General features: G+C 44.2%; 1 protein-coding gene across 1 annotated transcript in view; it reads right to left on the bottom strand.

Annotated features, from left to right (window-relative positions):
- Positions 1–23971, bottom strand: part of LOC137430809 (receptor-type tyrosine-protein phosphatase beta-like) — a 51622-nt gene that overhangs the window by 1093 nt on the left and 26558 nt on the right. The window contains exons 8-15 of the mRNA XM_078782731.1: positions 22158–22239; positions 19423–19513; positions 18714–18790; positions 18344–18478; positions 15497–15619; positions 15230–15393; positions 14499–14634; positions 14179–14293 (exon numbers count right to left, since the gene is read on the bottom strand). Of these exons, the coding sequence (XP_078638857.1) occupies positions 14179–14293; positions 14499–14634; positions 15230–15393; positions 15497–15619; positions 18344–18478; positions 18714–18790; positions 19423–19513; positions 22158–22239 (923 nt within the window). The remainder of the gene's footprint in view (positions 1–14178; positions 14294–14498; positions 14635–15229; positions 15394–15496; positions 15620–18343; positions 18479–18713; positions 18791–19422; positions 19514–22157; positions 22240–23971) is intronic.

Below are 23971 nucleotides of genomic sequence, written 5' to 3'. Positions count from 1 at the left end.
ACGTGCGTGATGTTCGCAAAATCTTCGTTAAACCCCAAACAGATTCCGACAGTTTCAGTGTCAGGGCAACCTTGAGTCCAACAGGTAGAGCTTTCCTCATTTTGGTGTCTTGCTTCAGCAGTCGGGGAGTGAGTCTGTCCACCAGTACCCTGAAGAGGTCAGGATCCATTCTGAGCAGTCTCTTGTATGTTGTCAGGTCTCCTTCTTCCAGTGCCTCCATGAGCTGTCCGTACCAACCATGCTGAAGTCTCTGCTGCTCCAGCAACCAGTTGTGGACCCACACAGTCTTTACATACTGCTTTCTCTTTTTCTCTGGTGCCTTTCCTTCCTCTTCTTCACACTTGCGCTTCCAACACAGTCCCACAGCAACAAGCAGCAGAGCTTTTTTTTTTTTTTTTTTGTATACAAGATCGAGGCTCGTGAAAGAGCTAACATTTATCACACAGAAAGACAAACCAACAAACCGACACATAACCGACAAACCGACACATAAAACAAATAACATCGGGAGCGGTAGACAAGATGGGGAGAGAGGGGGAAGGACACAAACACAACATTTGAGAGCAGGAACCGAGAGACATGGAGACATCGAGAGATCTGTGGGAGGGAGAGGGCTTTGGGGAGGAGGCATGGGAAAGGGGGTGGGAGAGGCATAAAACATATGGACACTGCCAGGACTACCAGGAAAGAAGTTGGAATTACAAACAAGGTGGATCTGGGGTGAATTAGAGGGGGTAGAAAAGATCAAGGTTTTGGATGGGGGAAGATAGGAGATGGTGGTGAACAGCTGTTTTAAAGACCTGGAGGGAGGAGTGGGATTGAAGGGAGTGTGGGAGTTTGTTCCAGAGGCGGGAGAAAAGAGGAATGAAGGAGTGAAGGTGAGCAGAGAGCCGAGATTTCGGCAGTTTAACCATCAGAGGCTTGCTGGCAGATCTTGTGCGACCTGTAGGAATATTTGGGGGACAGAGGACAGAGAGAGCTGGGGGAGCAAGGCCGGAGAGGAGTCGGTAGAAGACAGAAAGACCACCTACCTGCCTGCGGTGAGTGAGTGAAAGGCCCTCAGAGATAGCTTCCTCTTCAATATCAAAAGCTTCCTCTTCATCAATGGACAGGACAGATTTCAGAGCTTGCTGGTCCATCTTCTGTTACTGACCTATGGGCAAGAACTACTGGCAATACATTTCAAGGCATTTATATACTGCCCAAGTGTCGGTCGGATCGCCGGTCGCAAGATAATCGCGCGACATATGTACAAATTTCGCATGAATGTCGCACGACGTTCATTATTCGCGAAATATGCGCAAAAAGTTTGCATGTGTCGCGAAATGTCCGCACGAATGTTGCCCAAGATTCGTCCAACATTCGTGTTGTTCGCATTTTAGTCGCGTGTTCTTCGTGTATGTGGACTGGCCATAGTTCGGCAATGCTACACACGACATTCACCCATACGTTGTGAGAACTACGCACAAACTGCGCAAGAATAGTTTACGGCTCCATTGTCGCGACACATTCGGAGAAAAACTTCTCCGAATGTTGGACTTTGCCATTTTTTCGACATTCGCATCCTTCGCGAACCGTTCGCGTGTCCCGTGAAAACCCACCTTTACCATAAACCTTGGAAAAACTCACCCAACAATCAGAAAACTGAGGCGAAAGATTTCACTCGGCCGAAAGAGCTTGATGTGGGTGGTACCCACACCCTTTTCAAAAGATGGCATGTTGTACCTTGTTACATTCTGAGGTTACATTGTTACATTCTGCCGTTACATTCAAACCACAAGCCGTTACATTCTGAGGGTGTCGCCAATCTGTGTGCGAGGAGCCAAGTCTCCGAATCAAGCTTTTCTTTGATGCTGCACTTGCAATTTAACGGAAGGCAATACAGGCCATGTCATGTTTGTGATGCAGACCATGTGGAAGACTATATTATGCATGTGACCAGAAGCGGGTTAAATGAGTGAAGCAGGAATGTAAGAGCACACTGACGTTTTACTGCTGTGTGCATCCTCATTTAGAGTCAAAATTAACATGAACTGTGTGCGGAAACAATGATACGAACGAGTGCTTTTTGAACGAGTGCTTTGACGGCTTCTTCTTTCACGAGTGCTTCTTCTTATATGGCATACATGTTCATGCTGATTCGCTTCACTCATACGTTTTTCGTTTTTCATCACAAAGGGAACCAAGAAATCATGTGAAAATGGAAAGCCCATCTGTGTCCGTTTGTATTCAGACTTCTTCTTTTGTACGCTCAAAATAACGAAAACAGTTTAAAAAAAAAATACATAATGAAAATTGATGATTTTATGCAGCCTTGACCTCTGACCTGTTGATATTTAAAAAAAATCCCCTTGTTGCTTTTGATTGGTGAACCAACTCGGTGACCCAATATGCAAATTCTTTAATTTTCAGGTCAATCGGATGAAAATTGACGATTTCATGTGATGCTCACCTTTGACCTTTTGACCAAATTATTACTTTGCCTTCTCCAAATTCTCTTAATAAAGCTTTGGTGAAAATTTGATGACAAAACTCAAATGGTAAATTTAAATTTTACGTCAATTGTCCTTTCCTCCTGACAAGGTGGAAAAGTTTCTGTCAACCCTCGACTCTGATTCTGCAACTGGACCCGACGGCATCAGCCCACGGGTCCTAAAATCCTGCTCTGCTGCTCTATCTCACCCTCTCTCTGTTCTCTTCACCCTCTCTTTTGCTCAAGGTCAACTGCCATCTGCTTGGAAATCAGCCAACATCACCGCTTTGCACAAAAAAGGTGCAAAAACAGATCCTAGCAACTACAGACCAATCAGCCTTCTCCCAATTATCAGCAAAGTCATGGAATCCATCATTGCTTCGGATATGAAATCTTTCCTCTTCTCCAATGGCTTGATCTCTGATCATCAATTTGGTTTCAGACCAGGTCACTCTACTCTGGACATGCTGCTTCTGCTGTCTCAACAATGGATGGAGGTCCTCAATGCCAAACAGGAAATTAGAGCTGTCTCCCTCGACATATCACGTGCCTTCGACACGGTCTGGCACCCCGCTCTGCTCACCAAACTCTCCTCCTTTGGTGTCCATGGAAATCTCCACGCATGGCTGGCGGACTTCCTCTCTAGTCGTCGTCAACGTGTGGCCCTGAATGGGTTTCTCTCATCTCCTCTTCCTGTTCAGGCTGGAGTTCCCCAAGGCAGTGTTCTGGGCCCCGTGCTTTTTCTGGTCTTCATCAATGATCTCTCTGACTCTCTCGAAAATCCTCTCTATCTCTTTGCTGATGACTCCACTCTCTGCCGCTCCATTCCTCTTCCCTCAGATCGGCAGTCTGCTGCCTCCTCACTCTCTGAAGACCTGGACAAAATCACAGACTGGTCAAACAAGTGGAACATGTCTTTCAATCCTGACAAATCTCACACTCTTACTATGTCCCTCCGAAAAGATCGACTGGACAACCCTCCCATCTACTTTCTCAACAATCCTCTCCAAGAAGTTCTGTCGCTCAAGATTTTGGGTCTCACTATCTGCCATGATCTTTCTTGGGAAAACCACATTTCCAAGCTGGCCTCCAAAGCCAGTCGCCGACTGGGCATCCTCCGTCGTGCGAAGTCCTTCCTCGGCACACCTGAGCTCCTCACCACATACAAGGCTTTCATCCGCAGCTCAATGGAATACTGTTCTCCCCTATGGGCCGGTGCTCCTGCCTCACACCTAGCTCGGCTTCACGCTGTTGAAACCAAAGCTTTCAGAATTATTGGAATCTCCCGCGATGAAGCTATCTCTGAGGGCCTTTCACTCACTCACCGCAGGCAGGTAGGTGGTCTTTCTGTCTTCTACCGACTCCTCTCCGGCCTTGCACCCCCAGCTCTCTCTGTGCTCTGTCCCCCAAATATTCCTACAGGTCGCACAAGATCTGCCAGCAACCCTCTGATGGTTAAACTGCCGAAATCTCGGCTCTCTGCTCACCTTCACTCTTTCATTCCTCTTTTCTCCCGCCTCTGGAACAAACTCCCTCACTCCCTTCAATCCCACTCCTCCCTCCAGGTCTTTAAAACAGCTGTTCACCACCATCTCTTATCTTCCCCCATCCAAAACCTTGATCTTTTCTACCCCCGCTAATTCACCCCAGATCCACCTTGTTTGAAATTCCAACTTCTTTCCTGGAAGTCCTGGCAGTGTCCATATGTTTCCCCCCCAAGTGTCCCCCCCCAAGCACCCAATGATCATGTTTTATACCTCTCCCACCGCCCCCTTCCCATGCCCCCCCCCCCACCAAAGCCCTCACCCTCTCTCAGATCTCTCGATGTCTCCATGTCTCTCGGTCCCTGCTCTCAAATATTGTGTTTGTGTCCTTCCCCCTCTCTCCCCATCTTGTCTACCGCTCCCGATGTTATATGTTTTATGTGTCGGTTTGTCTTTCTGTGTGATTAATGTTCGCTCTTTCACGAGCCTCGATCTTGTATACAAAAAAAACAAAAAAAACAAAAAAAAAAAATTGGATTAAAATTAATGATTTTATGTGACGCTGACCTTTGACCTTTTGACAAAATTATTAATTTCCTTCTCTGTATTATCACATTAAAGATTTGGTAAAAATGTGATGCCGATAGCTCAAATGGTAAAGAGTTACGGCCAGAGGCGTAGGGAGCCAGCACGGGACCCGAGGCAAACAACCTCGGGGCCCCCACCCCCACTCCCACCTGGACCTTTCTCTCTTTTATAACCTTTTAAGGAACTTTCTTCAATGAAAAACAAAAAACTAAAAAAAAAAAATTGTCACTTTTATCTAGCCGTATGATCGAAAATAAAGGAGATAGCGGGACGTTTGGACAGATCAAGTCAATTCGCACCCTCGACTGTTGAACACTTTCTCCATAAGATTGGAAAAAAGTATGTTGAGAAGATGGCTAATAATTTTTACGGCGTAGCCCATAGGGCAAATCCATCTAGAACAGTGTTTGTCCGTCTGTATGTATGTCCCCTCAAATGTATACCAATCAGAGCTGAGGATCTGGTCACATGACAAGTGTGATGTGATTACATCTGATGTCATTAGGGTGGTATGGCGGCTGACTCTCCACACTCCGGCATTTTGATTCCAATTTTGTTCAGGCCGAACATATTGTCGACCCTGTTATATATCACAATCGCCATGCTCTACCTTTACGATTTTCATTCTGTGTGAAACACAAACAAACTGATTGTTAAAATGACCATCAAATATCAAAAGCATCGGTGTTACGGCTCTTCCAACAAAATGGTACGTACAGGCCTTAGGCTTCATGCCTCACCTTCGGGCCATTTCGGACAAATTAAGCCCAGGTTTCTTAATACAGTAGTGTATCGTTTCAGTCGTATCGATTTCATAACAGTAATAATAAACATAGGGGCAATACCCTTGGTGCTCACCTGGTAGAATAAACAGTATACTGTACATTTTTTAATGCCATGAACAAACTTTGGAACATCATTTGGTTCATCTTTGGTACATGAAGGTTGTGGTCAAGTTTCATAAAAATTCTGTGCGTAGTTTCTGAGAAGAAAGCAAATACCTATTTTGGGGGGAACCCCCCCCCCCCCCCATATATTCCCAAAGGGGCAGATTTTTTTTAATGCCGTGAACAAACTTCGGTACATCACGGGTGATGAAGGTTGTGGTGAAGTTTCATCAAAATTGTGTGTGTAGTTTCAGAAAACAAAGCAAATACCTATTTTGGAGGGTCAAACCTGGACCCACTTTGACCCCCCCAGACTCCCTTAGACTTTGATTTTCTTAGTGCCGTGAAAAAACTTTGGTACAGCACGGGTGATGAAGGTTGTGGTCAAGTCTCATCGAAATAGTGTATGTAGTTTCAGAGGAAAAAGCAAATTCCTATTTTGGGGGGTCAAACCTGGATCCACTTTGATCCCGCTAAACCACGTTAGACCCCGATTTTTTTAATGCCGTGAACAAAATTTAGTCACAACACAACAAATATAATTTGTGCCAAATTTGGTCGCAATCCCATCAGCGGTTTCAGAGAAGAAGTTTCAAGTGTTTATGGACTGACAGACGGACAATGCGCCATCGCATAAGCTCCCCTGAACTCGTTCCAGGTGAGCTAATAATATAGTAAATATGACCATAACACTTTAATCCCCATGTCGTGAATACAAAGTTAATGGATTGAAGCGGTGTATGGTTCATGAATCAATAATAAGTGGTGTACGGTCCGAACAACCGCGGAAATAAGAAATTCAGCTCGGTTTTTTAATAGCATGTTATTAATCCAACCCTGGTGGGGTATATAGATTACAGTGGATCTCCCCTCAGTTCTGTAAGTAAAACTTACCTCACGTAAGTAAAAGTAAAAGTGGATTCCTCCAAATTTATTTGTTCAATGTTGTAGACAGCATTAGCGACTGTTAAAAAAGCTAATCATGTGTGTTTGTGGTTTATAATATATTACAAGCCCGGCCACGCAATCCCAACTGCTGTTAGACTTTCGGTTTCGGTCTTGTTTTTGGACAAAGAGGATACAAACCCATTTATTTTGGGTACAAAGAGGATACAAACTCTTAACTCCTGTGCTTCTGGTCAACGCACATTTCTGGTTAATAGCAATTTTCTGTAAAGTTTGAAACTGTACCATTAACAGCGGTAAATGCTGTTTTGTTTCTGGCAAGAAAACCGGCAAGGAAAGCAAAATCAGCTTCTGGGTTTAAATGTAACGATGAGGAAATGAGGATGAGCCGATGTGGGGTTTCACTGTACTGTTTAAAAAAAAAAAAATGACAAGAGAAGCTCGGGCCCTGAGCCAGAGACCCCCCTGACTCCCCTGGTTACGGCCCAGACAGACACACACACAGACAGACAAATAGATACACAGAAGTGATTACGATACCTCGTCTCCTGCTGTGCAGGGGACAGGCTAATAAAAATATTTCTGCTTCGTTCACAATTCCGACTCCTCTTACTGCACATTTTACAGACTTGGCATTTAATATGGATTATATATTTTTTCTTGACTTGGGTTTACTTTCTTAACTCAGTATATCAATCTGGTGAGTTTCTTTTACACTTTGGTGATTTATTTGTTAAAAGAACCATGTCACTGATTGTCTGTCGCAGCAAGAAGTCAACAACAGGATTATATCACAGGTGGTGTGGCAAAATGTACGGACATGTGCATTTGATGATTGGCTTCACAGTCGGGTATACAAGGGTTGTTGCGTTCTGCATTAGTGGAAAACAACTGCTGCACGTCTTCAAAAGTTATTGCCGCTTCCTCTGGAGATGGTCCGTCAACTCGACAATGCTGTTTGTCATGGAGTGGTGGCTTTACGAAATTACGGCATGAAACAGCGTGCTATTGCTCGGCAGTATGGCATCACTCAAGGTCAGGTGTCAAAGATCCTGAAACGAAATGCTCAGAGGGGTGTCCCTACTCCAATACCGAGGCCAGGATGTCCCCGCAGAACCACAAGGAGGGATGATCGCCAGCTGCACCGGTTAGTCCGCAATGGCCGTACCAAATCAGCTAATCGGCTTGAGGCTGAGTGGCAGCAACTGACAAATGTACCTGTATCCATAAGGCTAGTCAACCAACGATTGGTTCAAGCAGGCTATCGTGCCAGGCGTCCCCTGAGAAAGCCATGCCTGACCAAACAACACCGCCAGCGCCGATTGCAGTGGGCCAGAGAGCACCGTCAATGGCAGCCAGGACACTGGAATCACGTGATCTTCAGTGACGAGTCTAGATTTCTGGTCTATCGTCAAGATAGCCACGTCCGAGTGGGCAGACAAGTGCATGAAGCCTACAACAAAGATTGTATAGTGCCAAGAGTCCAAGCTGGAGGTGGTGGGATGACCGTTTGGGCTGCTTTTCATGCAGGGGGCAAAACTGACCTGGTTGTTCTGAATGGAAACCTGAACCAGTTCAAGCACAGGGCCATTCTGGAAGAAACATTGCTTCCATTTGCTCGTGCAGCCTTTCGAGGAAACTTTGTCTTCCAAGATGACAATGCACGGCCTCATCGTGCTCGCATGATCCAACACTTTCTTGCTGACCGTGGTGCAGAGCATATGGAGTGGCCTGCCATGTCCCCGGATATGAATCCGATAGAGAACTTGTGGGCAGAATTAACGTGTCAAATCGACCACTTGGACCAGCAGCCGACCTCTGTGCGTGAATTGCAGCAGACTATTGTCACTGCATGGCAAGCGATTCCTGTCCAAACCTTGGCAAATCTGGTGAACAGCATGCCTCAACGTGTACGTGCTCTCCTGAATGCTCGTGGGGGTTACACGAAGTACTGAACTGTAATTTTACTGTCCGTAATCCCAGTCGTAATTTAACTTTTGTTTTTGTTAAAAAAAAATTTGGCTAACGTGCAAAATAAAGAGATACTTCTGGAAAACGTACAGAAGTTTAACACAGTACTGTCCATTAATTAAGTTCGATATTAGTTTACATCACTTTCAAGAATCAATTTATTTGTTTCGAAATGTCAAATGTGGTTTTTGTTTCTTTTAAAGGTCACATAAACAAAATCTGGAATAATTTCAACATAATTCCAATGAACTTTTGGTTCTAAGACATCTTGAAAAGTAAGTTCACCCCCACAAAAAAAAAATTCCATATTAAATGCCAAGTCTGTAAGACAACACAACAAACAACAGGCATTTTAAGGCCATTTTCCCTGCAAGAGCGGGGGTTAGCCTTGCGGTCCCCATGACAATGTTCTCTATTTTGCCCTATTTTCTGCATCTTCCCTTGTTAACCCCCTTGCCCTCATTTCTTCTTCGACCATCTTTAGCCAAGTCTTTCTCGGTCTTCCCTGTCCTCTACTTCCTTCGACATTCATTTCCATCACTCTTCTCAACCAGTCACTTTCATCCTTCCTCAACACATGACCAAACCATCTCAACCTGTTTCTCTTCACAGCATCCATCACAGGCTCTATTCCCATCATCTTTCGCAATTCATCATTTGTCTTCCTCTCTCTCAACGATACTCCACACATCCACCTAACCATTCGCATTTCCACCCTTTCCAGCCTTCGTTGCTGCTCTACGTTCATTACCCATGTCTCGCTCCCATAAATCATAACACTTCTCTCACATGCAGCATACACCTTTCCCTTCAGCTTCAACAACACTCCCCTCCTCGTCAGCACGCCACTCAGTTCCCGAAACTTCTTCCATGCACATCTCACTCGAGCAACCGTTGCCGAGTCTGATCCACCTTCTCCATTCAGCATGTCTCCAAGTTAACAAAATGTTTTCACACCTTCCAGCTTCACGCCGTCTCCAAGATCCAACTCAACATTTCCTCCATCTGCAGCTCCCTCTGTGCACACCTTACACTTGAATGTAGCTGCCACACTGGTTAATGACCCTCTCAAGCCACTACATTTTTGATGAACCCACTCAGCGCACATTGTACATTGAATGGAATTCACTCCGACACCCTTCCTGCACACAGCACACGGCCACTTCCCAGTTCTTTCCATCTCACCACATGCTTTACCACTTGCCATCACCTTCGTTTTTCCGATATTCACCTTCAGACCTTTTGTCTCCATACATTTCTTCCACTTGTTCATCTTCTCCTTCAGTCCATCCATACTTTCTGCAATCAACACCAGATCATCTGCATACAACAACTCCCACGGTAAACCCTCCTTTACGTTCTGAGCCAGCACCTCCATCACAGCTACAAATGGCAGTGGACTTAGTACCGACCCCTGATGCACTCCCACCTTCACATCAAACTCACCACTGTTCCCGTCCTTCGTCCTGACAGCTGTGCGCGCTCTTTTGTACATTGCCATCACAACTCTGATCAACCATTCCTCCACTCCTAACTTCCACAATGCCCATGTCACTACTTCACGTGGAACCCTATCGAATGCTTTCTCCAGATCAACAAACCCAAGAAACAACTTCTTCCACTTCTCCATATACTTCTCCTGAAACTGCCTCACAATAAAAAGCGCGTCTGTCGTTCCTCTTCCTGGCATAAATCCAAACTGCATTTCGTCAATCTTCACTTTCTTCCTTATCCTCCTCTCCAACACCCTTTCCAATACCTTCATTCCATGCTCCAATAACTTTATCGCTCGATACGAGCCACAGTCCAGAGGGTCACCTTTCCCCTTGTATAGAGGGACGAGGGTACTCAGTTCCCAATCCACTGGAATGCGGCCTTCTATCACCACCAGATTGCAGATCTCTGTCATTCTCTTCACACCCCAACTTCCTGCTACCTTCAACATATCTCCCACAACTCCCGTCGGCCCTCCCGCTTTTCTACTCTTCATTGCTTTTATCGCTTCCTCAACTTCCTTCTCGGTTATCTTCTCTGCCGGTCCTAAAACTGCGTTACTCTCTGTGTTGCCATCCCATTCATTCTCTGCATTCAACAGCATTTCCACATATCTCTTCCATCTTCCTTTAATTCCATCTGGGTCCACAACAATTTGTCCCACTTCATCCTTCAAGCAACTCACCCCCATCACATCACACCTCTCTTTCGCTATCTGCTTTGCAATCCTGAATACTGCTCTCTGACCCTCTTCCAAATCCAAATGTTCTCCGAACATTTTCCAACATGCCTCCTGTGCCTTTGCTACCTCTTTCTTTGCAGCCTTCTTTGCTGCCTTATAACTTTCATGCTCTGCCTTTTCTGCCCCCATACCCTTCGCCTTCTGCCACTCCTTGAACTTCTTCCTCTTCTCGTCAATCTTCTTTCCAACTTCATCATCCCACCACCATGTTTCCGAGTGCCTCGGTGGTCCTTTTGTCCATCCACATACCTCACCAACGGCTCCCAACAGACTATCTTTCATTGACATCCAACCACTTTCAAGCTCAACCACATCATCCTCGACCATATTCAGCCTCTCTTTTAATGCCTCCCTCACTGTCACGTCTTTCAACCTCCACACCTTCATTCTCGGTTGGTACTTCACCCGCCGAGCTCTCCTCGCACCTTTCACCCTTGTCGCAGACAACCAAGTGGTGCTGTGAAACAGCCTGCTCCCCCGGGATCACCTTTGTGTCCCGGGGGTGCCCCCTATCTCGCCTATGCACCAGCAGGTAGTGAACGGTTGTCGTCGACCCACCTGACGTGTATGTAACAAGCTTATTATCCTCTTTCTGGAACTGAGTATTGCAAATCAACAAATCAGCTCCATCAGCAAACTCCAAAATCCTTTCACCTTCTCCATTTCTCACACCATATCCATAACCCCCATGAACTCCCTCAAAACCATCCATACTCCTTCCCACATGTCCATTTAGGTCTCCTCCTCCCACAACAACTTCCTCATCTTTCACGTTTTCCATCAGCTTCTCTATAGCACACCAGAACTTGTCCTTCTCTTCATCGCTCCGACCAACCTGCGGAGCATACCCCGAGATGATGTTCACCAAGAGCTTTCCAATCATCATTTTCACCATCATCAACCTTTCACTCACTCTAGTCACACTCACCACACTGTCTACAAACTCCTCAGAAAACAGGACACCAACACCATTCACACCTTTTGGGCACCCTTGCCACACAAACTTGTATTTCTGTCCCTGCCTACCCTTCACCATTCTCACACCACTTCCCTTCCATCTCGTCCCCTGCACACAACATATGTCCACTCTTCTTCTGACCAATACTTCCACCACTTCTCCTGATCTCCCTGTCATTGTCCCTACATTCCATGTCCCAAACCTCAGAAACCGATCTCCACATCGGGCATCAGACGTGTCTTCGTCATAAATGGAATGATTTCCACCCTTGCTTCGTTCGGGTTCCCCACCTTGAGTTTTGACGAGAGGGAGTGGGGTCCCCCATGAGGTACTTCGGGCTGTACCCTGCCCATATGTAGTTGTAATTGTCATGGTTCTCTTTTTGAGGCAATGTTTTTATGGCCGGATGCCCTTCCTGACGCCAACCCTTTTAGTCACCTCTTTCGACACGCAGGGATACGGTGTACCTATTCTAAACCGGGGTACACACCGGTTACTGCACATTTTAATACTTGCAAGTAATTATGTACAAGTAATAACAATAATTAACAAGTAATTCAACAAATTATTATGAAATAAGCAGCGATCAGTTTGGTTCGAATTTGTTAGGGAAAACATGTTTTCAGAAAGCACAATTTGTTCATCCGAAGTGTAATGATAATACGATTTATTATAAAATAAGTGTGCTAATACAGTCAATTAGCTCAATAAATGCACAGCATTAAAAATGTATTATTTAAATCTCAGATCTGAGCTGCATCTCACGCGAGCCAGCATTTTCATTCCCTTTTGTCTGCCGTATAACAGGTTGTACACTGAGAAATGCGATTACGAACAACGTATTCCAGACCACAGCTCTGTGCGAGTACCAGGGTGCTTATGGTGCTGCTGGAGCACAGAACCAGATTAAGGTGACAGTAGGAAGTACTTTTAGTTTCGGGGTTTACTGCACACGGACGTCGTCAGATCAGCAGTTCCTCCTTCCACTTCATCAAAGCTAAGTTCCCTGGACATGATACATTGTGTTTTACTTTTTTAGTGTCATTCCTGTGCTTCTGGTCATGTTTTTGTCCACTTTTTCTGTGCCAAACTGTATCTTGTGTTGAATTGCTGGTCGAGTTGTTCCTTCTGCCTCCGTTTTTGATCGCACATGCTTCATTTTCACTCCTTTTGCCCCAGGTATTGTTCCTCCCTCAGCTGAATCCTTTTCCACGACTCGCTCCATAAAATTACAAACAAGGAAAAAACTCTGAACTCCAAAAAACCCCCAAGAAAACCCAATAACAACAGCATGAAAAGAAAGTGAACTCAGTCTCCCATGCGCTGTTACTACTTAATTGAATGAATGAATGAATGACCGGCATGAATGAATCATTCATTCAATCCATTCATTCTTTTTCTTCACCGACATGTCTTTCTTTTCGTTTTCACAAAGCTTATTTCCCAAAACCTCTTCACTCCGATACGCTCTGTTCATCCAGCCTCCTCTTGTTTCTTCAGCCCCATTTTCCTCTGTGCCTTCAACCATTAACTTTTTTTTACCACCCCACCCATGAGGTCTGCCATCGTATATCAAATTTGGGAATCCTGAGAAGTCCATTTTGCAGAGGTTGTGTGCACACAAAATGAGCCCCAATTCACCGACAAGGCTTTCATCTGCAGGTTGATGGAGTACTGCTCTCCCCTCTGGTCTGGCTCCCCTGCCTCAAATCTTGCTCAGCTTGATGCCATGGAAACCAAGGCCTTCAAGATCATTGGAATCTCTTGCGACGAAGCTGAGTCTATGGCCCTATCACTTTGCTATCGCTGACCGCTCAGTGGTCTCTCTCTGTCTTCTTCACCCTCTGCCCTCTCTGCGTTTTGCCCATCCTCCCCCCTCCTACGTGTCTCCAGAGGGCACGCAGTCCACCAGCAAACCCTTTCTTGTGAAACTCCCAAAATCCACAATCATTGTTCTCCTCCACTCATTTGTTCCTCCTTTTTCCCCATCTGTGGACCCAACTTACACATTCTCTTTAATCTCATCCTTCCCTCCAGGGCTTCAAGACAGCTGTTCACCACCATCTCAGATCATCCCCCATCCAAAACCATGATGTTTTCTACACCTGTTAAACCATCCCCCTCCAATTTATTTTTAATTTTTGCTCCTCTATCGATCTTATCCACCTCCTGCATTCCCCATATCCTTACCCGCACATCCCTTGTTGTCCATCTCAGTTTGTTTTCTCCCTCGGCCATGATGTTGGCATTCCCCCCTTCTCTTTATGTTGTTCCCTTTGTTGCATCCTGATTGCTTAAGTTGCATCCTGATCAATTGTTTGTTCTAGCTCTTCCATGAGCCTTGACTGTTAAAAATAAGCAGGTAGGTAGGACATCATCATGTTAGCGTCAAATGGGTTCATAAGGTAAACAGGGTTTTACTGCCCAACGACATGAGTGCATTTAAGTGTCAACCATAAAGTGAGGACTGGACCACCTAGTAGACAGCACTGGACAGGTTAGGTAAATTAATCTACTCAAAAAGTTATTGGTGACCAGGCAGTTGCATGGGTTCCCAACCATGGCATCGGAAGGTATAATGTGGTTAAAAATATAGATTTTCACATATTCTTGAGTCAATTCGAAAGACAGTGCCATATAAACAAATAAATTGACTATTATTTGGCCATACGCACCGGATAGGTCACCGATGTTCTCAAAGGAAGCGCATGAAGCATTGCCGTGGAGGCTTCTCGCTTTCCTCAGCCAAATCTCCTCAATGACACATTGATGTAGAAAGGCATATTGACACTAAAAGCAGAAGATACAATGATAAAGAAGCATCATGCTACCAAAGTTGCTCTTTGACTCGTGCAGAATGCATCAAAGATCATCATAAACATGGCCTGCTGTTTGTAGTCAACAAGACACTTGAAACTTCATTATGCTGGCCCGTCCGTGGTGTTCACGATCTAATGAGGGTAGGTGTATGGTCCTAACACACGCGCTTATGCACCTCTGTCTGCACCATCAGGATGTGGTGGCTCCGCAGATCCATCACCGTGCCGTGAATGTCCACCCAGGAAGCGGTGTCCATTTGGTGCAGAATCCTGTCAAGTGCGATGAGTGTTCCAGTTCGTCCAACACCAGCACTGCACGGTCACAGGAAGAACTTTGCTCACATTGTAAGCAATCACAGTTTACTTTACAACTGTGTGTTGAACCTGTGTGTGGTCAAAGAAATTGTTCCTCAACGTGATAACAAGATCTTCCTAACTTGGTATGAAACAGCTCCAATGTTTTGTTCATCCTACTTTACTGCTTTTGAATAATGGTCAGCTTTACTTTTCACCTAAAGCACTCCAAAATTATTTTCAAGTGGACACTAAGCTGCCTATCTTACTATAATTCACCAAATGTCCATCCGTCTGTGTCCGTCCGTTCCCAGGTACCGCAAAAATGGCTGCACCAATCGCAACAAAATTTTGGGTGGGTAATCCTGGGACCCCCTCGAGTAAAATAGGCTATATTGTTTTTCCAATTTCAGCCTTTGGTCTCCAGCATTTTCAGGTTTGGACTCCCGCCTAACGTTATTGTCCCGGATACAGCAAAAATGGCTGCACCGATCGCAACGATACACCTTCATGCCCGTGGGATCGCAACGATACACCTCCATGCTCAGACGGGTGACCCCACTAGTTATAATAATGGAGGGGTAATCTGTCGGTCGAACAGCAGCATACACACCTGCAATGCACGATTGTGGGTCCTGCACCAGGCGTGCGGTTCGTGTAATCTTGTACCGTCCTCACAAACTTTATAAGTGAGCCTGCCATTTCAGGCACACCATGGTCAGGCCACACGGTGTAGTGAAACTGGCGCACAACTCTTGGTCTTAGGGTTGGGTCTTCCTGTTGGAAACACTCCATTAATCAGTTGTGGGATGCCGTCGTACCCAACGAATGAATGTGGTCGATCAATGAAAATAAAGGTGGAAAGAAAAACAAACAGTACCATGAAAACCTTAAATTCACGAAGAGTCCACTCTGGCAGCACTGACTCTGACAGCATCTGTACAACGAGGTCACCATAGAAAATTGGATCCTGGTCGAATGGCCAGTAGTGGTCACACTTTACCTGTGAGAGACAAAATTTTCAACTTTTAACCAAACCCTGGAGTTTGTGTAGTCAAATTCAAACTCTGGAGTTAGTGCAGCAAACGCTGGAGTTAGTGTAGTTTAATTAGCAAACTCTGGAATTATTGTTGTTTAATTAGCAAACTCTGGAGTTCGTGTAGTGTAATTAGCAAACTCTGGCGTTAGTGTAGTTTAATTAACAAACGCAGGAGTTAGTGTCATTTAATTAGCAAACTCTGGAGTTAGTGTAGTTTATTTAGCAAACTCTGGAGTTAGTGTAGTTTAATTAGCAAACTCTGGAGTTAGTGTAGTTTAATTAGCAAACTGTGCAGTTAGTGTAGTTTAATTAGCAAACTGGAGTTCGTGTAGTTTAATTAGCAAACGCTGGAGTTTGTGTAGTTTAATAAGCAAATGCTGGAGTTAGTGTAGTTTACTTAGCAAACTCTGGAGTTAGTGTAGTTTAATTAGCAAACACTGGAGTTATTGTAGTTGAATTAGCAAACTCTGGAGTTAGTGTAGTCAAATGTACATTAATGTGTTGAAGTGGAGGTACTGCTTCACAGTTGCATTGCAAGTCAATTGATGCAAGGTCATCAGGGTGCTCTGCATTTAATGGGAATTTCGATAAAACTGAGATTTAATGGCATTCCCATTGCCGTAGGACCAGTCTGCCAGAAGTATTTATTGGTGGACATTAAAGATTCCATTTCAATCTTTTGTGAAGAGTATGTGAGTTATTGAAGAGTAGTTATAGCAGGGTACAAATATGCATTCTCTAAAATAAGTCTGCATGTTGCATGTTGCAGTGAAAAGTGGAAGTTTGTTCTAAATAGGGTGTTTTATAGAGGTTGCGCTGTATATTTCAACATTCATTGCTTAAAAGTATGCACTGTAATATTTTCTATTCTATACTGTATATCGTCCATAAACGATAAATGTTTACTACTTTTTTATGACTGAACACCATCCGGTTATGATAAAAACCCACATACACTTCTCGAAACGCGTGTACAGCGCGCACACAAAACAAGCGCACAGCTGTAAGGACGAAGGACGGGAACAGTGGTGAGTTTGAGGTGAAGGTGGGAGTGCATCAGGGGTCGGTACTAAGTCCACAACTATTTGTAGCTGTGATGGAGGTGCTGGCTCAGAACGTAAAGGAGGGTTTACCGTGGGAGTTGTTGTATGCAGATGATCTGGTGTTGATTGCGGAAAGTATGGATGGACTGAAGGAAAAGATGAACAGGTGGAAGGAATGTTTGGAGACAAAAGGTCTGAAGGTGAATATCGGAAAGACGAAGGTGATGGCAGGTGGTAAAGCATGTGGTGAGGTTGAAAGAACTGGGAAGTGGCCCTGTGCTGTGTGTAGGAAGGGTGTCGGAGTGAACTCCATTCAATGTACAATGTGCGCTGAGTGGGTTCATCAAAAATGTAGTGGTCTGAGAGGCTCATTAACCAGTGTGGCAGCTACATTCAAATGTAAGATGTGCACAGAGGGAGCTGCAGATGGAGGAAATGTTGAGTTGGATCTTGGAGACGGCGTGAAGCTGGAAGGTGTGAAAACATTTTGCTACCTCGGAGACATGCTGAATGGAGAAGGTGGATCAGACTCGGCAACGGTTGCTAGAGTGAGATGTGCATGGAAGAAGTTTCGGGAACTGAGTGGTGTGCTGATGATGAGGGGAGTGTCGTTGAAGCTGAAGGGAAAGGTGTATGCTGCATGTGTGAGAAGTGTTATGATTTATGGGAGCGAGACATGGGTAATGAACGTAGAGCAGCAACGAAGGTTGGAAAGGGTGGAAATGCGAATGGTTCGACGGATGTGCGGAGTATCGTTGAGAGAGAGGAAGACAAATGATGAATTGCGAAAGATGATGGGAATAGAGCCTGTGATTGATGCTGTGAAGAGGAATAGGTTGAGATGGTTTGGTCATGTGTTGAGGAAGGATGAAAGTGACTGGTTGAGAAGAGTGATGGAAATGAATGTAGAAGGAAGTAGAGGACGGGGAAGACCGAGAAAGACTTGTCTAAAGATGGTGGAAGACGAAATGCGGGCAAGGGGGCTAACAAGGAGAGATGCAGAAAATAGGGCAAAATGGAGAACATTGTCATGGGGACCGCAAGGCTAACCCCCGCTCTAGTAGGGAAAATGGCCTTTAAAATGCATGTTGTTGTTGTGTTGTATACACTTCTCGAAACATGCCGCCACAAAACCGAGAAACACCAGTTTATTTGTCGAGCGATCGTGCGCATGCAATATCACGTAACGTGCCATTTTGTCTTTGGTCACGTGACCCTCCGTAAATGGGAGTGAAGCTCCGATGGCCGACTTTCAGACAAATATTTTCATTTGCGGATAGTTGTGATTTTTCCAGGAATCGTGGCTACGAGTTACATTGTTGTGCAAAATTCCAGCTTTACAGCCCACCTAGAAAGTACTAAGTGCAGTACATATTTATATGAGTGAGTGAGTGATATTGGGCCAATCTCTCCTTGCTTGCTACAGACATTAGCAATGATACCTATCTATTTTGGCCAGCTGGGATAAGAGACAAAATGAATGCAGCAACAGGAATACCATGACTGAATTGTAATAAGGGTGGGTTGTAGGTGGAACCATGATGCACCATGCTCGTTGCTTTCACAAAACGTCTGAGAGCTATCTTAGAGCGAGTCGATTTTTTTTTTACAATGGTGAGAACCCCCAATTGTGCTTCGTACTCACCCGACCACGCTCCACACACTGCGTGAGCATGACCACGTGGTGGACACCCTGCTCCCACACCATGCGCCAGAAATCATCCTTTGTGCCAGGCAGTGGGCCTTGTGTTGCAATGAACTCACGCCGGAACCTGCTGCCCTACAAATGCACATCTTGTGTATAATCAATAAATGCTGAGCACCTTTGTACATTAAAATGTGTAAATAAGTACACATCAATGTCTCTTTGTTTAAACCAGAACCAAAACTGCATCAACATTGTGTTCTCTCTGCCAAATAGCTCAATTTGTACTCAAGATCACATGACATGTCACTCATTTTCCAGTAGGATAAGTGTGACCCAAATTGGTAAAAACTAGGAAAGAGCTCTTTACCGGAATGTAATTCGAGTTTATGTAGTCAGAGCTTGGATCATCATCAAGGCAGGAAAGCTTCACACGAGTGGAGTCATCTGTCAAAACATTTAGTGAAGGATGAAATGTAGGAAACACCTAGCCCACATTCATGCTTTTCACAACACTTTACAGGTAGGTATGAACGACTCGTACATTCATTTTGTGACTCCATTTTAGGGTCGAAAGGGTGGGGTTGAGGGATGACAACCTCATCTCCTCAAATTACCTCCTTATGGTCATCTCAAAAGTGTCTTCTAGGCCAACTCCTACTACCTGACTTCTCGTGCTGACCTTATATCAACAAATCACGGAAGTGTGAAAGGCGAGTTTCGAGGACCTTCAAAAAAAACTGCTCCGAGCAGGTGAGCCCGAATTAAAACCAACAGTGGTAGTGTAGTTTTTCCTAGCCAATCTGGATAAGTACCACCACTCACTCCAGAGCGACCGTCAATGGCCTTTTTCAGCCACCTGAGGTGAGATGTTGGGCAATGTCTTCACTGCCAAGGGCCACTTGTGTGCCAACAGGCTTATCCCTTCCTCTGCGTGCTATCCATAAAAATAAAACAATTTATTGTTGGCATCATCACTTGTGCAGCCGAAGGATGCTCATGCACATTTTGGTTTGTGTGAACAACAGGTGCCAATCGAGAGCAGGGCATGGCAATAGAGGCAACTGGGAGTTACTCACAAGGCAGGATGTTATTGTAACGGTTTTTCCCTCTGTTCTCAGACAACAATGCAGAATCTTGGCTTTGATGTCTCCCCACTTCTTTAAGACTCTGAGAAACAAGTTTGATACATTTGTTAGAAAGAATTGATGAATGCTTTCCAAATCGTTTTTTACAACTATGATGGAATTTTGCTGGACTAGGCAGGCCTACAACAGTGAACAGAGATAAGACCAAAGGTCTGAATAATAATAATATTAACAATACAGTAATTATAATTAGAGGGAGAATTGCTTTGCAACAAATGTCCCCTAACAGTCCCTATGAATGTTCTTGTTCCAAGCAAAAAGAGCATAACTCTGTGAAAAATTGGCAAAACGTCCCAAAACTCAAACATGTTCTGCAACTTATCATAATAAAGCCATGTTCCAGGGTTCAGATGAATATGTTAAAGGATTTGGAAAAAAGGTGCAGAAAACCACAGGTAGGACTGACAGATGGAAAGCAAACCTATAGTCCCCTCCGGGTAGGGACGAATAACTAGAACTGCGAGCAGGGCTGCCAGAATCCAAGCATTACGGATCTGCCACCCACATGGAGCCCCTTCGTATGTTTTTGGGGAAAATGGAGCCCAAATCCATCATCAGCAGGAAGAAGTATGTAAAGTATGTTACTTTTTGTGGCCCATTCAGCATCAGCTGGCCAAACTACACAGAGAAAGCATTTTGCACACCTTCTACCAATAGCAAGCCTTCAGAGTTTTTAGAGCAGAAGCTTCAAACTCACACTTAAATACCTCCTTGGGGTGCTTGAGCCAACTGCCAAATTTAATGACGATCGGTTTAGTAGTTCTGGAGATTGTTTGTTTGGAACAAAATCCAAGATGGCCACCAATAAAGGGTCAAAAAACAAAACAAAAAAAAAACCTTTCGGATCATGTTCCAAGGGCGTGCTATAAAAATTCGCACATTGGCATAGCCAATCATAGATTTGCATAGATAGTGAATCATCGAATCATAGATAGCGAATCATTCATAGATTGGCATAGTGTAACGGTTTATTGGAAAATCATTTCGCAAAAATCGGACATTTTGCAAAAAAACAAAAGAGCTACAATAGTAATAATCCCAACGACAATAAGCCTCCCACCTGTCTGCTTGGAAGCCTAATAAGTAATAATAATAATGAGTTTCTTGCAATTTAAGTTCCTATATGCAAGATCTTGGGCAGAGTCTGCATTGCAGCCAATTAAGGTGAGGGATGGAATAGAAGTAAACATACACCAGGTACAGTGTTGACAGGGCACCACCATGACTTGGAGGAAGGAGACTGGTTGGACGTTGGAGAGTTCAGCGTTGAGATTTGTAAGTTGATGTTTTATGGCTTGCTTCGCTATGGACACACATTTGGTGTGGAGCCTTATGGAGTGAACTAAAGTTTATTAGTCAGACTAACCTTCCATAAAAATTTTTTAAAAACCTCCAGAATGAAACTGCCTCACCACAGGCGCATGAGAGAAAGTAGACTTTTGTGAAGGTATTCCCAAGTGGAATCAACACCAGGTGCTGTGGAGATGGCTGGTGGTGCAATCCTTTTGTGAGAGGGAAGAATGCAGTCCCTGCTAGTTTGTAAAAGGTGAAGAGCCATATGCTGTGGCATTCAGATTCCTCCCTCACTGTAGACAAAGAGATGTGGCCTTTGACAGGAACATGGTCAGAGGTCCTCAAAGAGGCAGGGCCCAGGAATAGAAGGAATAGAAGGCCCAGAAGCCTGATAGTCTGATGTAGATTCCTTCTTCATAAGATGAAACGGTGAAGGGTTTCAAGATATTTTTTGTGTGCAGGGTCAAGGCTCATGGAAGCGCTCATGTGCAGGGTCAAGGCTCAGTACACTGAACTAGCTCATAACAGAACAAAAGCAACAGCAGAGAGAGGGTGGAAACACCAACAGCAGAGAGAGGGTGGAAACAACAGCAGAGAGAGGGTGGAAACACCAACAGCAGGATTGAAGGATAAAATAGAGGGAGACCTGGACAAATGCATGGGATGGGCAAGATGGATACAGAAGCAAACTCTCGGGAAGAAAAAAATGGAAATTTGGAAGGAGGTGGGCTTGGGGTAGGGGAGGAGGGGGAGTATGCTTAACAAGGATAGAAACGATCATGGTTTTTGATTGGGGACGATCTGAAATGGTGGTGTACAGCTGTCTTGAAGACTTGGAGTGAAGAATGAGATTGAAGAGACTGAGGACATTGGTTGCACAGGTGGGAAAGAAGGGCAACAAATGAGTGGAGGTGAGTAGTGAGTCTGGATTTTACCAGTCTCACCAGAAGTGGGTTTCTGGCAGATGGTGTTCACCCTGAACAGCCTCCCACCCCTGTGTTGGGGCAGAGCACGGAAGGGCCAGAGTGTGCAAGACCGGAGAGGAGGCGATAGAAGACAGAGAGACAACCGACCTGTCTGCGATGTGAAAGTGATCGGCCCAGAGACTCAGCTTCACCACGGCAGATTCAAACGATTTTGAAGGTCTTGGCTTCCTTGCCATCAAGCTGAGCAAGGTGTGGAGCAGGGCGGCCGGCCCAGAGAAAAGAGCAGTACTCCATCAAACTGCGGATGAAGGCCTTGTAAGTAAATAAAGGTTTAGATGTACCAAGGTCAGGGTTCCTAAAATGTACCAGTTTAGATGTGCCATTTGACCACTAAAACTCATCTCTCATCCGCATTGAAAAAATAAAAATACAAGGAAGTAATTTTACTTCAAACTCTTGCGAGAGAACGTAGCTGGAGTCGGCTTGCAGCTTCTTGAAGTGGTTTTCAAATTGCAGCAACTCAACAGGCCTGAGGATAAGGAAAATGAATAATGACCATCATAATGATCATAACGCTTTACCAAACTTACTATTCGTTACGATACAGAGCAAGCGAGTAGCTCATACATTTCTTACATATGATATGCAACAGGATTATTGGCCTTACTCCCCCATGTACAGAGTGTACCTGACACCCACCCTCCCCTGTGCATTAAAATATTATTCTCATGTCAGAATTTAAGATGGTTATCAGCATTCGAGATGGTTATCAGCATTCGAGATGGTTATCAGCATTCGAGATGGTTATCAGCATTCAAGATAGTTATTTGCATTCTAAATGGTTATCAGCATTCGAGATGGTTATCAGCATTCAAGATGGTTATCAGCATTCAAGATGGTTATCAACATTCAAGATGGTTATCAGCATTTGAAATGGTTATCAGCATTCGAGATGGTTATCAGCATTCGAGATGGTTATCAGCATTCGAGATGGTTACCAACATTCAAGACGGTTATCAGCAGTTGAAATGGTTATCAGCATTTGAAATGGTTATCAGCATTTGAAATGGTTATCAGCATTTGAAATGGTTATCAGCATTCGAGATGGTTATCAGCATTCGAGATGGTTATTTGCATTCGAAATGGATATCAGCATTCGAGATGGTTATCAGCATTCGAGATGGTTATCAGCATTCGAGATGGTTATTTGCATTCGAAATGGTTATCAGCATTCGAGATGGTTATTTGCATTCGAAATGGTTATCAGCATTCGAGATGGTTATCAGCATTCGAGATGGTTATCAGCATTTGAGATGGTTATTTGCATTTGAAATGGTTATCAGCATTCGAAATGGTTATCAGCATTCGAGATGGTTATCAGCATTCGAGATGGTTATCAGCATTCGAGATGGTTATTTGCATTCGAAATGGATATCAGCATTCGAGATGGTTATTTGCATTCGAAATGGTTATCAGCATTCGAGATGGTTATCAGCATTCGAGATGGTTATTTGCATTTGAAATGGTTATCAGCATTCGAAATGGTTATCAGCATTCGAGATGGTTATCAGCATTCAAGATGTTTATCAGCATTCAAGATGGTTATTTGCATTCAAAATGGTTATCAGCATTCAAAATGGTTATCAGCATTCAAAATGGTTATCAGCATTCGAGATGGTTATCAGCATTCAAGATGGTTATTTGCATTCAAAATGGTTATCAGCATTCGAGATGGTTATTTGCATCCGAAATGGTTATCAGCATTCGAGATGGTTATCAGCATTCGAGATGGTTATTTGCATTTGAAATGGTTATCAGCATTCGAAATGGTTATCAGCATTCGAGATGGTTATCAGCATTCAAGATGGTTATCAGCATTCAAGATGGTTATCAGCATTCAAGATGGTTATTTGCATTCAAAATGGTTATCAGCATTCAAAATGGTTATCAGCATTCACAATGGTTATCAGCATTCGAGATGGTTATCAGCATTCAAGATGGTTATTTGCATTCAAAATGGTTATCAGCATTCGAGATGGTTATTTGCATTCAAAATGGTTATCAGCATTCGAGATGGTTATCAGCATTCGAGATGGTTATCAGCATTCAAGATGGTTATTTGCATTTGAAATGGTTATCAGCATTCGAGATGGTTATCAGCATTCAAGATGGTTATTTGCATTCGAAATGGTTATCAGCATTCGAGATGGTTATTTGCATTTGAAATGGTTATCAGCATTCGAGATGGTTATCAGCATTCA

The sequence above is a fragment of the Myxine glutinosa genome, chromosome 7, assembly GCF_964187855.1.
Source record: "Myxine glutinosa chromosome 7, kmMyxGlut1.1, whole genome shotgun sequence".
In the NCBI taxonomy this organism is placed as follows: Eukaryota; Metazoa; Chordata; class Myxini; order Myxiniformes; family Myxinidae; genus Myxine; species Myxine glutinosa.
This window is presented reverse-complemented; position numbering and strand designations above follow the sequence as displayed.